Genomic DNA, 14,571 nt, shown 5'->3' with positions numbered 1-14,571 from the left:
ATTACACTTTCAACATAAAAGTCAATTTTTACGTTATGTTTATTTTCCAAAGAAAGGTGTCAACATTAATACAACGTAGTTGCAGCTTATTTCCTATCGCACGTACATTATGTTCTTATGAATACATTTTCGAAACACATTTCTCAAATCCGTTACTCATACATTTCTGTGGACAATATATAGTTCGTGGGGGGCCTCGAACTGCATCTGCGCCGCTAGTGTAGTGGTATCATGCAAGATTCCCATTCTTGCGACCCGGGTTCGATTCCCGGGCGGCGCACGTCTTTTCTTGCTAAGAAAACAATTCCTTACCATTGACATAGTTTGTAGGTATGGCTACATAAATATGTAATGATTGATAAAGGCAGGGTTACAGAAACAAATTTTCTTAGGCGCTATCATAATCACAGGCTCACATTAAGCGCTTTGAGCACCAGGAAAAGCGCTATATAAATCTAATGTATTATTATTAATATTATAAAGAACTTGGTCATATCTACTGCTGCAAACCATCTCAGATATCACGTAATAGTAACATTACAAATATTTAAAAATATAGCAGTAGGCTATGTACATTGTATATGGTGGAGATCATAGAAATATAATTGGAATTGATGCATTTAATATTATAGGCTATGTTACATTGCTACACTAGGGCCTATATCATATTATGTTATACTACATGCTATTATGACATTGCACCTTACACTCTATCGGATCCCATACAGTATATACAGTGCTGTGCTATGATATTAAATAATAGTTTTATTAAAATATGCTTTATAATGACTTACTGTATTATTTAGTTATATTACTATATGAACATAGCCAAACACTTAGTGTCAGTTTCTATATATTACTAGTCTGGTGTAGTACGCTGTTTATTGTCTTCACCTTGTGACTGCTGCTATTAATAACACCATTGTCACTCTTTAACTCGCCACTTTGTCTTTAATATCTCTTGTATAGTTTATGTTTTACTATAGTATTAGGAGTTTTATAAACCTCTTATAATCACTATTATTCACAGTTTTTACTTTGCCTATTTATGTGTAGGCTACTTATTGCATTTTGAGCATCCATTCCCTGCTGGCGCGTGGAACTTGTTGCCGGGGCAACCTCTTGAATGATGTTTATAGATGGAAAAAAAACAACTGTTGCGTGGCAACTATATGTAGCCAACGGATAGCACCACAAACTATTATAGCGTCGAAATGAAGTCCGCTAAACGTGGTATAAGTGTCACCGCATGCGATCGGGACAGCGAAAAGGCGGAGGCATGTCTCTCCATGTGCGGGTTGTGTCCATCTTGCGCTTTTGCCCCCATGCCCCCTGCATCCAACCGGTGTTTGTGGACGGCGTCGGATGAATTCAAGAAGAGGTTCGTGGTGGAGCTGCTGTTACGATGCAGAAACGTCCAAGTGTTGGAAAGCATCCAGAGTGTGCTGGGTGTCACATCGTGGACTTTACTCACCTACGCCCGGTCCAGGAGCCCGACCTCCCCCGACGACTTCCCCTGCCGCGGGGCGGGCCGGGCGCTGGAGGGGAGACCTCTTGGGGTGAACCTGCATGAGATCTGGGACTGGTTCACCAGCAGCCCGGACTGGATCAAATCCCGCTACCTTTGCCGGCTTTTCTCATTCTGTGACTCGGAATTATTGCGCATGTTCTCTAATTTAACCAGCGTGCTTCTGGTCAGACAACAACGAGGGTTTCTGCGGCTTGATGGTAAAAAAACACACATGTTTTATTGACTTATTATTGCAACTCCTGAGCTGCAATGTCCCGTGTCTAAAGGCCAGTGCAATCCATACATGTGCAAAGTTCACAGTTCCAGAGTTTTTTTTAATTTAGTTTTGTATTGTTATATGCACAACAATTACAGTAAAGAAGTCTTTTGCAATGGAAATATTGTATCGCAGGCCTCCCTCCAAAGTGTCTTTAATATGTAAAAAAAGAAAGAAAAGGAAAATCACGCAAATAAAGCATGCTCTAAAAATAGTTAAAAACAAATGAAATGTAAAAGTAATGTACATTTGGTCTGGACAGTACTTTGAATTATTAAACTCAATGTTGATAGAAAAGTTGTTAAAAGTCATTTTACATAAATCAAACAATGAAGTGTCATTAAGCAATTTTGTTGTTTCATAGGCTATTAATACATTCATGTATAATCATATTGGCCTAATATAATTGCTCCAAAATACTTTGTGTTTATTTGAATGAAATACTTCTTACCATTTGATAATCTTGTGCTCCTTCTCAGTGAGGAATTGTTGTAGAGGTCAGCATGATTCTGAAAGTGATGTAGACTCGGAGGACCCCGCTCTCATGGTGGTGCCCGGATCAGCAAAGTCTGCGTCTGGAGTCAGCCGCTATCGAGATTTCATCAGGGGCCTACCTATTGACCTGTCCAAGAGGATATTAGGCAAGTCAACACATGAGTAACACAAAGGAAAGGAAATGCAATACTTTGGTTACCATCAACTTATGCAGTGTTGACCTGCTGCTAACAGCTTCATATTTCAATTAATTTAAATCTTTTCTGGTATGTTGTTTTTATACAATATAATATTATACATGTTGTAACATCTGGTTGATTTAGTGCATTTCTAAACGCTTCAGGATACTACAGTGAAACAGTAGTGAAGAGGAATTTTTACTTGACAAAATGACATTATTCATCAGAGACAAAACTAAACAACAAAATAGCACAAAACACAAGAGCAGGCATCAAGAGTAGAAAAATAAAAATGAAATTAAGATAACAACATAAAACCAGAAAACAAATCAGAGAAAAAAAAGATATGTACTAACAAAAGCAATCTTCCAAATGTTGAAGATGAAAGGATATGACACTATAACCTAGTCCTTAAAGCTGGTAGAAAGCTGGTAAGGAAGATAATGATTTCAGTGTCATATATTAGAGTATTAGAGCTCGTAGATATCAGCAAAGTGAGTCTCAAAGTACTATGGGGATGCAACTAAGTTGCTAAAGAATGCTCTTGTTAAATGCACCTTATTCAAGTGGGTAGCCCTTGTATACAAAAACAACAAATCCCTGCCAAGCAACCACTTGGCTGTCTGCTCCCTGTGACCTCCGTCTGCAGGGGAAACAAAGGAACAATATGACATACAAAGTAATGACAATTAACTTAACATTTGATATTTTTAATACTTTACTTCAATATTAAACATACATGCAGACATTTTACTGTACACATTTTTCTTTCACCAGGTCTGTTGGATGAGATCTCTCTGAGACGCTGCCTGAAGGTTTGCCCATCCTGGCAGCACCTCACAAAGGAAACCATCGAGGAAATCAAGTTCAGAAGACGTTTCCAGGATCAAATTGAGGCAATGATGAAGGTGGAGCATGTGTACGTTTACGTTTAAATATTTAATTGTGCATACAGGATTTGTTTTTCAAAAGTTTTCGCTGATAAAGATGGAAGCAAAACTTTTAAAAGTGTATCATGTACATTTTTTATTTAAACTCACAATGAGGGCTCTTTGTTGTTCTAGAAGAGTAAAGGTATGAATAAAGTCAGTTCCACTTACGCCAACATCGTTGAAGTTCCTGTACCAATCAAAACGGATGAGAAAGTGGTTATTCATGCCAGTGTACAAAAGGTAAATACATTTTTAACACACATCTAATTTGTTGGTACCAGAAATCGATTGTGAATATGAGGATAAACGTTTTATTCATTTAACAGGTCAAGCCATTTGAAGCTGCTTATGCCAAAATCAAAGCCAAGATGGTGCCAATGGAGGAGCGAAATGTTTACTGTGGTGCATATTTCACCAAGGTGCTGCTGGACAAGTAAGTGTGTTAAGTTATTTTGACTAAAATATTCTCATTGGAATGAAACATGACTTGGTTGTGCTTGGGTTCAGAGAGGACCCTCATCGGGTGGTGGACTACAGAGGAGGATTGTTTATGGCGACGGGCTCCAAGGACCGCTTGGTGCATCTGCTTCATGTGGGGTCAGAAACAAAGATGGTGTCGGTGATGAAGGGCCATGTGGGCAGCGTCCGGACGGTGCTGCTGTGTGAGGACAGAGAGCTGCTGATCACTGCCAGCTGCGATGCCAGCATCAGGTGAGGAGGAGGAGGAGGAGGAGGAAGCTGGATGATACTACAATCTGCCCTGTGACTGACAGAGATGTGGTTATTTGTAGGTGTTGGTGTTTGAAGACAGACAGGTGTGTGATGATGCTGTATGGTCACACTGGCACTGTTAACTGCCTGGGTGTCCATGCTGATCGCCTTGTCTCAGGAGGTAAAGACTGTTTAGTTAAAGGTAAGCAGCCTTTAAAGGACGCATATCATCGGTCATATAGGATTCATCTTCAATAAATCATAGCTTAAAAGGAAAAGCTTGCCATATGGTTATTCCATCACATCTTCTATCCAATACCTCATTTTAAGTTATCTGGATAATGTACGCATGCAGAAACAAACCCTACTGTTTAAAAGTCCATTATTCTTAGCTGTATTCGTTTTTTTTCCAAAATGTTTTTGTATAGTTACTGTATTAGTAGGATTCCCAGACATATTTTTATAATTACAAGAACATACTGTATGTTATAATATTTTAAAACTCAGATTTTCACTTTTTAATCACTCCCCTGCTGCTATCCCCATGGTTTCTCTTACATATTTTCCCAAATAGACGAGGGCTTTTCTTTGGGAGTTTTTCCTTGTCCGCTGTGAGTACACATTCTAAAGCCCCCATTAGACAAATGTGTGATATTAGGCTGTATAAATTAAATGTCATTGATATGTGTAAGTGAGTAAACTGAACTCCCACACTGCCAGTGTGGAGTCTACACACAGGGAAGATTTTTGAGGATTTTCATTTCAAGCACACAAGCCCTGTTCAGTGTGTGAGGATCAACATGAGGAGGGTTTTCAGCAGCTGTGATCGGGGCTTTGTCAAAATATGGGACATGGAGAACGCATTGCTGCTCAGGGTGAGACTTATAAATGGAGACAAATATTTAACCTCTGTCAAACTGTATTTCAGCAACAATTGGTAATACATATTTGCCTTTTGTTCTTTTTTTATTTAGGTGATTGATGCCCACAGGAGCTCAGTGAGGTGCCTGTTCTTCGACGAATGGCATTTTGTATCTGGAGACACCAGTGGGCAGGTCATGGCCTGGAGTCTAAACTGTTGCGTTAAAGAGTGTCTGATGACCTTCCCCCACCCAAAGTAAGCAAGAGACCCACCCAGGAAGTTGTTTTAACATTTTTAAATTATATAGGAATACACTCTCTTTGGTATATTTTGCCTTTTTGATTGCTGTTTTAATTTGAGTATCCTCAGGTCTGAATTATTTGGTAAAAGTAATTGCACTTATTTTGACTTGTAGCCCTATTGCTGGATGATTCACAATATAAAAAGGGGAATTGTCATTATTGCATTGTATTTGAAATTGGTATTGATAAATATATTAAAACGATCATGGTGTGAGATTTTGCTAGGATCCTAAACCAAAGATTTGTTTCTCTGATGAGTATGTTCTAGATGCCGGGAATTCTCAAATCTTAATTCAGAAATGCATTTGACAAAGGTTTTGCCTTAACAAATACTGCACCTCCTGCAAATTCCAATTCATTGTCCTACTATCAAAGACAGTTATATTCTAATAAACCTAACTGTTGATTTATCGGCAGGGAGGTCAAATCTATGACTCTTGTTTACCTGCGTGTTATCACTGGCTCTGTGGATGGGAAGATTCGTATATTTAATTTCCTCACCGGAGATTGTCTGAGAGAGATCACGGCAGAGGCTGAAACTGTCCGAATACTGTCGCTGCACTTCCATGACAACCGGTGAGTCAGATGTTTATTTTTACAAGTGTGTTTCTCTGGTGTTCAGTTAAATTTGTCTCATCATTTCTTTCTGCACCCTGCTTCAGAATAATAGTGAATGCGACGTCAGGTGTGAAGCTCTACCAGTTTGCCAAAGTGTTCTGGGAATACAGCGAGTCAGCTGAGGGAGGCCTGGGCGATGCTGGGAATCAGAACGGTTTGGTTTCTGAAAACACAGCAGTCTCACTGAGAAAACTTCGCGTCACCTCTGCCGGGTCGCGTCTAAACTGGTTTGGAATAACGATAGACGCTGCCGGGTCAGATCACACAGCACAGAAGAACAGGAAGAAGTCAGAGGGAGCGGAGCTGCTTTACCACACCCGCTTTCTGCCTTCCACCACTAAAGCACAAGGTAAGCACACTCAAGGCTGGCTGTGTATAAGGGGTATCGTAGGCAAAATAAATACAAAAAGCATGAAAAGCTAGGCGAGGTCGTAATAGCCTACTGAGAGAAAAAAGTAGTACATTTCTGATAAAAACTTAAAGTAAAAAAATCTAAGTAAGAATATAATAAAGAGTGAAACTCAAAAAGAGTTAAAATGCTTGATATTTTGTTTGTATGAGATGTCCTGTATAACAGGGTTTTGTCGAAATCAGTCCAATTTTAAAGTGATGCCAGAAAACAACACAAAATTATAAAATACAAACCGGTATTATTACTCCAAAAATTAGAAAATTGTGTCAAATAGACTCAGTACGGCATAGAAAGCTTTTTTTTTACATCCGCGTTGCCATTTTGTATACAGATGTCATGTTCTTGTGAGAATTGATACATCTTATACAAAAACTTTTCCTCTAAAGCCAGAGAACGCTGTGTGACTGCCCCGTCCGTGATGCTGAGTGAGAAGGCAACAAGTGACCGGATCAAGAGGAGGGGGCTTCATCATCCTCTGAGCCGAGACTCCATCCTCCTAAAGGTCAATGCCATCCATAAGGCGCAGTGCAGGGATGAAGTCGGCATCAACATGGAGTGCAACGCCCGGCTGCGAGACTCTTGGGGCCCCGACACGTCTCAGGACTCTCAGCTCTGGGACAGCCTTCATACTCAGGATGTTCCTCTCAGGAGGGCTAAAACCTGCGTTCCAACTTTAAAGAGGGATGTCAGTCAAAATATGACGAACAAGACCCAAGGCAGAGCCATCTCCACCGCCCCCGACACCCCGAGGAGACGCCCTACCTATTTATTTCCTAAAAAAACACAGCCTCACAGTGCTGACACATTTAAGCGAGTAGGTGGATTCAAAGAGTGCACCCTCATGAGATCGCTGCCTAATCCAGATCGCTCCATGAAAACTGGCACCAGCTTGCCCAGGATCAGCCCTGTGAGTCCATTCAGAGAGCAGGGAGGGCTCCGGCTGCTCACAGTGAAAAAGGCTGGGAGATTTTAGGGCCAAAAAGGATCTGAACTGTGAGCAAAAAGTGTCCAATAGATGCTAACGTATTATTATTTTAATGATATGATGTGTCAGCAGAACTCTATCCCCACCGCACGCTGGGTGTTCTGGACATCTTTGTTTGTTTTCATATTTTGTAAATGTTATGTTTCCTTAAAGCTCCACTAGGGGTCAGTATTGCATCACCTCTGGCTGAAATAGGAAGCTTAACTATTATATCTTTTTTTACTTAAGTTTTATTTTTACTCTATTTAGATTCCATTCGTATGTAGTTTCATTATTTCCCAGCAGTAGGTTTGTATTTTTCTGAACTTTTTTTTATTGAAGAAAGAATGAATAAATGAATGTATGTTCTGTTTATATATTCAGTTAATGTGAATAAAGGCATGGAGTAACACAGCTATTTCATATTCTTATGCAGTTCTTTACATATTTTATGTTGTTTGCATTTATAGTTTGATTGTAGTAGGATATTCACAATTTTTAACACTTGAGTATCTTTTTCCCTCACATTAATAGATCTTTTTTGTAATTAACTGCCGTTTAAGCTTGTTTTCTCAGACTCCAACTTTTATCATAATCTATGTTTCCCTCTTAACACCTGCAGTCTGTACCAGTGTTTAATTTAACATAAAAGGTTATATATAACATATTTAGTTAGTTCATGGGTTATCCTGAAAAGCCTTCACCGATCAATCCACAATAAATCTTTGTGGATGTCTTGCTTCTGCCGTGCTTCAAAAAGACGAGTGAAGTCTTCAGAGTGAAGAGTTGGTCCCATCCAGAGAGACCTCTTCACCCTGCCACCTGCCCTTTAGCCCCGCTGCCTGGAGGGCATCATTAGGGGCAAGGAGGTTGGAGATCAGAGAGAAGGTCCTCTGCTTTGACGGCAGCAGCACAACAGCTGGGCACCCGTGAATAACAAAGGCTTATGAGCAGAACTGACTGGCTAAGACGTCCCACTTTGGAGAATCTCTTCTTTCAGGAGCTGCTAATTAATTTAGTCAGGAGAAAACCGGGGATAATGGTCTCCCCCATTTTTTTACTCTTGTTGCAGTGTGACGTAGGCAGACAATGCACACCCCTCCTGGCACCCCGAGCTCGGCTTACCCTCACCATGCAGCACAGCTCCCCCATTGTTTCATCAGGTATGGAGTCTCTAGTCCCGGACCGGCAAGCTGCGGGGGGGATAACGAGCGTAAAATCAAAGCAAAGTTAGAAAAGGGAAAGTCTTCATAGAGGAATGCTCTTAGACCTTCTGCTCCCTTGAGCAGGCCCAAGGGTTGCTGGGGAGCGGAGGGTGGTACAGGTTTATTTATGCACGAGGAGAAGCCTGAAAGAAAGGACAGTTAACCCTCTCTCCATGAAAGAGTGTTTTAAGGGTTGGAGGCGACCAAGCCAATGGCCTGGGTGACCTTTGCTCCACATTGATTTCCATATCCAAAGGCACATATTTGCATCATAGTTGATTTTTCAAAAATAATTTTTCAAATGTTTGTCATGCTGTGAAAGCAGCAGGTTTGAACCCCTTAATTCGATTTTGACTGAAAGCCTCTTTCCAGGCTATGCTAGTCTGAGCCAGGCATGGCAAAGACTCTGATTAACCAAATCTTGATCTGTATTATTATTTTCTTCTGTATTTGCATGTCACTCAGACTGGCGGCTGACTTGCCCTGGAGCTGTCCAGATATCACACCGTTACCAGGTTTAACGAGAGTGATACCAGACACCAAAGCTCAATGAATATGCCAATCACACCATTCTCATGGGGAACGACTTGGGATAAGAACAGGGAATAAACCCCCCCCCATCATTATGGAAAATCTACACTTCACACTGTTTTTAAAATACAGCAATATTTCGCGCTGTATCCCAGAGACCACTGGAGAGCTGAAGCTTAAACACGGATCATAACGAACACAGCAGTGACATCAACACATGGGAGCGACGACAAGTTCCTTAATCTAAGGACTGTTTAAACGCCAGGCCACGCGGCCAGAAGTGTTTCCAAACCGTCCCCTGTTAGGATTCAGTAACAAGATCCATATGCCTTTCTGACCTCATTTGCAGATAGCGATCATAAGCGAAAGGGGATACAGCCAGAACGAAGGGAGGCAATTAACAAGAACACCATTACTGAGATACGGGACTGATTAACATCCACATCCAGCCAAGCCAAATAGATAAGAGGGAATCTGATTGCTCATTGATTGGTCCCTCTGCAGGCGGGCAGGTTCTTGTTTGGTGGAGTTGGACCTCGCTGCGTTCAAGGGCCCTTTGATTGGGCCAGAAAGAGTGAAACCACTGTGACCACACATCAGGAAGATGATCAAAGAAGCTGACTTTTGGCTACTCGCGTTCAAAACTAACCCCAAACAGATGATTGTTACTCACAGATGGCTCAGTACTAACACGTGTCAAAGACAGAGCTGATATAGGCTGTGGAGGTGACACCTGAATTAGCTTAAGTTTAATATAAAGACCTATTGTGTAACCGGACTGGGTTTTTCCCTCTTGCTCCTGATTTTGTTTGTGTTTATACCATTCACTTTTTTCCTTATTTATGAATTGACTGATTATACTTTGTGACCATCTGTTTTTACAGGGTGACATATGGAGTGTGTTTGGATAATTGCAAAGAGATTATTTTCTATCTGCAAGACCTATTCCATACAAAAGACCTATAGAAAAACAAACAAACAAAATCAAACACCGGGGCTTTGCCACCAGAGGCAATGGCATATATTACCTGTAAAGTTGGATGGTACAGTGCCATTATTCAGGGGGGCAATTACTTTTAGTGTTTGTCCTCTGGGGGGCCCACTAGACCTGTTCATAGATCCGTTCAGTGGCCAGCCTTGAATGTTTTAGCCAATCCTCCATGCGTTGGCAGTTCGAGTTTCATCTCTAGATGTGTTTTTGTAAAGATTATGTCCAGCTTTAACCAAATGACCTCACAATATTTAGTAATAATCTTGTAATTAATGTAAAATACCCTCTTTCTCTCGGCTGCATTACTATAATTAAATGCTCTTAAAAGAAATAAGAGAGGAATTCACTGCAGTCTGAAACTACTTTAATAACAGGCTTTCAAATCCATTGGAATATGGCATTTATTAGGATTTTCATGGCATGTCAGTGTGTATGTGTCTCAGTGCGTCACTATTAAACCAGAGAGAAGGGTGTCATGGATTGACCTGTGGTCTCAATGGCCCCCAGTCTTCGCAGAGCAGCTCCAGACACATGTAGGCGACAGTGTTAAGTGTCATAATTTCACTGTTTTCTCAGACATAAATACAGAGACGTAGGTGTCAAAGGTCAGCTGCATAAAACTTCCCTAGTTAGAGGTCAGTAGACGCATATCGGGGGGTTGGTGGTGGTGGCACCTTGAAACAAAAAGGCAATTCACGGGCGAAAAAAAAAAATACGACATCTGACTCTACTTCCTGCCACAAAACGAACAGAAAATGAATTGTTACACTGGACTACAAAGGCCTGCATGCACCACAGAAGAAGAAACACTTAAGTGGGCTCAATGCAGCGGAGGATTACAGGCTGTATATTGGATTGGATTTTTCTCGATATCTCACTGAAGATTAATTTAAAAGCATTTTCTAGTTTGTCACATACAGTCAGTAAGTGACTGGCAATACCACATCCATGATAAGTGTTTCTATTTAAAGCTCAGATACGCACCAACAGTATGAGAGAGACTTCAAGACAGCTAATGGTCATCTTTATCAGCGCTTTTCTCATAGTTTGAGTCATGCACTTAATCACAGTCTGACAAACTGCACTGAACAAAAATATAAACGCAACACTTTTGTTTTTGCTCCCATTTTTCATGAGATGAACTCAAAGATCTAAAACATTTTCTATATTTACAAAATAACCATTTCTCTCAAATGTTGTTCACAAATTTGAAAAAATCTGTGATAGTGAGCACTTCTCCTTTGCCGAGATAATCCATCCCACCTCACAGGTGTGGCATATCAAGATGCTGATTAGACAGCATGATTATTGCACAGGTGTGCCCTAGGCTGGCCACAATAAAAGGCCACTCTGAAACGTGCAAATGTTGCTTTATTGGGGGGGTCTGGGGGGGTCCGAAAACCCTAGGGTTAAACCCTAACCCTAACCCTAACATATCACCCATCTCCTTCGCATAGAGTTGATCAGGTTGTTGATTGTGGCCTGTGGAATGTTGGTTCACTCCTCTTCAATGGCTGTGCGAAGTTGCTGGATATTGGCAGGAACTGGAACAGGCTGTCGTATACGCCGATCCAGAGCATCCCAAACATGCTCAATGGGTGACATGTTAGGGTTAGGGTTTAACCCTAGGGTTTTCGGACCCCCCCAGACCCCCCCAATAAAGCAAAACTGCACGTTTCAGAGTGGCCTTTTATTGTGGCCAGCCTAATACCTGTGCAATAATCATGCTGTCTAATCAGCATCTTGATATGCCACACCTGTGAGGTGGGATGGATTATCTTGGCAAAGGAGAAGTGCTCACTATCACAAATCTTTTCAGATTTGTTAACAATATTTGAGAGAAATGGTTATTTTGTGTATATAGAAAATGTTTTAGATCTTTGAGTTCATCTCATGAAAAATGGGAGCAAAAACAAAAGTGTTGCATTTATATTTTTGTTCAGTGTATTTCGCTCATGTCGAGTACAGATGTTTACCCTCCGTGAATCCTGATACCAGCAGAGCTCTTGCTGTTTGGAAAAGTCCTGTTTCCTGATAAGAAAAACGGACCCCCATTGCTTATGGGCTAAGCAACTGCAAATGCATGCCCACACATACAAAATCCGACTTTTAGGGGGGTTTAGGAGCTTGATGTTTTGAGGTGGGGGCTGCTGGGGATTTTTGTAGTTCAAAAATGATTCATTCACTTTGGGATAGTCAAGAAAGTACAGTGTCGGGCACACTATAGTCTTCCCTTAGGAGGTTATATTTTCTTCTAACTTTTAACCTGACTTTACTTAAGACTTAATCCCTAAAATACTCCAAAAACGTTTGAAAAGGCTCATTGCGCTTTACCCTGGAGCAGGATTCACTATCTTTCTTTAACCCACCCTATAACAGTCACAACATTAGCCACTTTCCAGACACGATAATTCGACTGCTGTTTGGACAGTCAATACTCTCTGGGGTTCTGACTCTCCTCGCGTGACCTGTCCCTGGCCCAGGAAGAACCTTTTTTGGAGCTGGGGAGAACCATCGGGGGTCCTAGCTTAGATATTTCACAGCTCAGCGGGTTCCCTCGCATGTTGATACAAGTGCTGCGAAATAACACACAGCCAGGTTGAATCATGCCATTTGTGTTTTTTAGTTGTCATGGATTTTCTTTTACGGGACCTGGGGATAAATTCTGACCCACATTAGCAGCAGATGTTTTGGGTCATGGAGTGGAGCATCGTATGTGCTTTTCCCAGGGGCCCATGTGGTGAGAGGAGTATCAGTCATGGACACCAAAGGGGTATGTAGGAGCAAGATGAGCGTTTAAGCAACCTAAGAATTTGTTACTGGAAAGGAGCCAGTTTACTCCTCGACCGGTCAATGATCGGCAGGGGGAAAGGTGAAAGACAAAATGTTTCCTTTATCAAAAACTGTTTCCCTACGCGCAGACATTTGAGGCTAAAACACATAGCAAACTTCAAGCCAAAACATCAAAAGTTATTGATTTAAATTTGAAACGATTTCCAGGTGTGTTTCAGCCACATAGTCTGCACGTGTCATGATATCGCCTAAACAGAATCCCTAAGCTCATATCAACTGTTAAGGTCAAAAATAAAATGCTTTTTATAACCAGTGTATAGTGCTAATTTACTAGCATGTCAAATAAAGAAGTGTCAGCTTTATTGTCTTTTTTTGGTTGCTTCAGATAGTTGTACTATCTTTTAAGGACAGTTGGTAATATGCCTCTTTACTGTTTACTTCCTTCTATAGCATGTAGAAAAAGCTAGCAAGGCTACAAAAAGTTAGCCTACTGCATTCAGCACAATGGTCTTGTTGGTTGTAGCAGTCTGTCAAGAGTCTCCTTTTTGAACGTTTGGACAGAACTAGGCTTTGAGTTCACCTCTTTCCGGCCATGATAAGTTAGTTTCATATTCAGCAAATAGATTACTTTATACGCGTATCCACAATTTCAAGACATAGGAATACATAACTGACAATTCACATTTTACTCAGAGCAGAAACTCTGACCTTCAGAAAGGCTTCATAATTCTCTAGATTCACATGACATTATTCATAAACTCAATTTATATCTGTATGGTACCAAAGATGTGTCATCTGGCTTATTGAATTCTCTACTGGCACAAGACATCTGCACCTTTGTGTAGCATTTCATTTGAACATGTTCAGTATTCTGGTTCCCTGATAGGTCTCTCCTCTCTTGGCATTCCACGATTCATCGAATCCCGCAGCCTCTCACCCTGCCCACCCCCAGTCTACAGCTGTTAAAACACCCCATATTATTCTCATAATTGTTTCAGTGTGTAGGCTGTTATTTTAATGTGCCAAGCTGGATGAGTCAGGAATTGAAAAGTGTTGCAGTACGACAGGCAAGTACTTTCTGACTACTGACATTCTTCAGGGCATTGCCACATTATTTTATATTTCTTTCCTGAGTGGTTGCTTTATTATCAGGTGATGATTATTTGAATTAGGCAGTTAAAACAAATACAACCTGTTTGGTAATTGACCCAAAGACATTCCGTTCAGGCTTACCGGATGATATGCCTCTTCGTCACATTTGGGTTTGCTATGTTTAACATTTCTGTAATATTTCTTCTTCACATCCTTCCAATTGCAATAAGACACAATGTGATACATCTGTTTGGCGCCGGCCGACATGTCTGATATGCATCCTATAAAGTGTGAAATTGATACGGAGTTTACATGAACACGGGCAACGTTCCCTAAGAAATTATGGTGATTTTACAGACTGATATGAATCAACAAATTCTCCAAAACACACATGTGTATTTGCTTTTTGGATTTAATACTTTTTAGTCCAAACATACAGTATGGACACACATTACTATTTTACTGAACTCTGGCTGCTGATTACGTGCTTTTTACATTCAGATGTTTTGTTACATGTTTAAAAAGGTGTTTATGAGACTTAATAATTAAAGGAAAATTACTGATTGAAACCAGACAACTCTCGGCCATTACTCACAAATGTGTTTGCCAGTAAGTTTTCTTTTTTTCTTTCTCTAGAGAACCATGACTCTATGGTTTTGGCTGCTTTCTCACCCTGTTGGTGTTTTATGTAACTTCC

General features: G+C 40.7%; 1 protein-coding gene across 2 annotated transcripts; it reads left to right on the top strand.

Moving 5' to 3' along the window:
- Positions 1-1,232: 1,232 nt before the first annotated feature.
- On the top strand, positions 1,233-7,676 carry fbxw10 (F-box and WD repeat domain containing 10). Of its 2 annotated transcripts, none has more exons than XM_079659647.1 (12): positions 1,233-1,728; positions 2,267-2,428; positions 3,239-3,369; positions 3,526-3,633; positions 3,720-3,826; positions 3,901-4,104; positions 4,185-4,285; positions 4,825-4,979; positions 5,079-5,221; positions 5,686-5,844; positions 5,931-6,235; positions 6,685-7,676. In XM_079659647.1, exons 1-12 carry the CDS (start codon positions 1,290-1,292, stop codon positions 7,269-7,271), a joined length of 2,601 nt encoding a protein of 866 aa, XP_079515773.1. In that variant the 5' UTR covers positions 1,233-1,289; the 3' UTR covers positions 7,272-7,676. The 2 variants fall into 2 exon arrangements, with proteins under 2 accessions (XP_079515773.1, XP_079515772.1); XM_079659646.1 differs by having other exon boundaries at positions 4,185-4,306.
- Positions 7,677-14,571: the final 6,895 nt, after the last annotated feature.

This window comes from Notothenia rossii (assembly GCF_949606895.1).
Source record: "Notothenia rossii genome assembly, chromosome: 11".
In the NCBI taxonomy this organism is placed as follows: Eukaryota; Metazoa; Chordata; class Actinopteri; order Perciformes; family Nototheniidae; genus Notothenia; species Notothenia rossii.
This window is presented reverse-complemented; position numbering and strand designations above follow the sequence as displayed.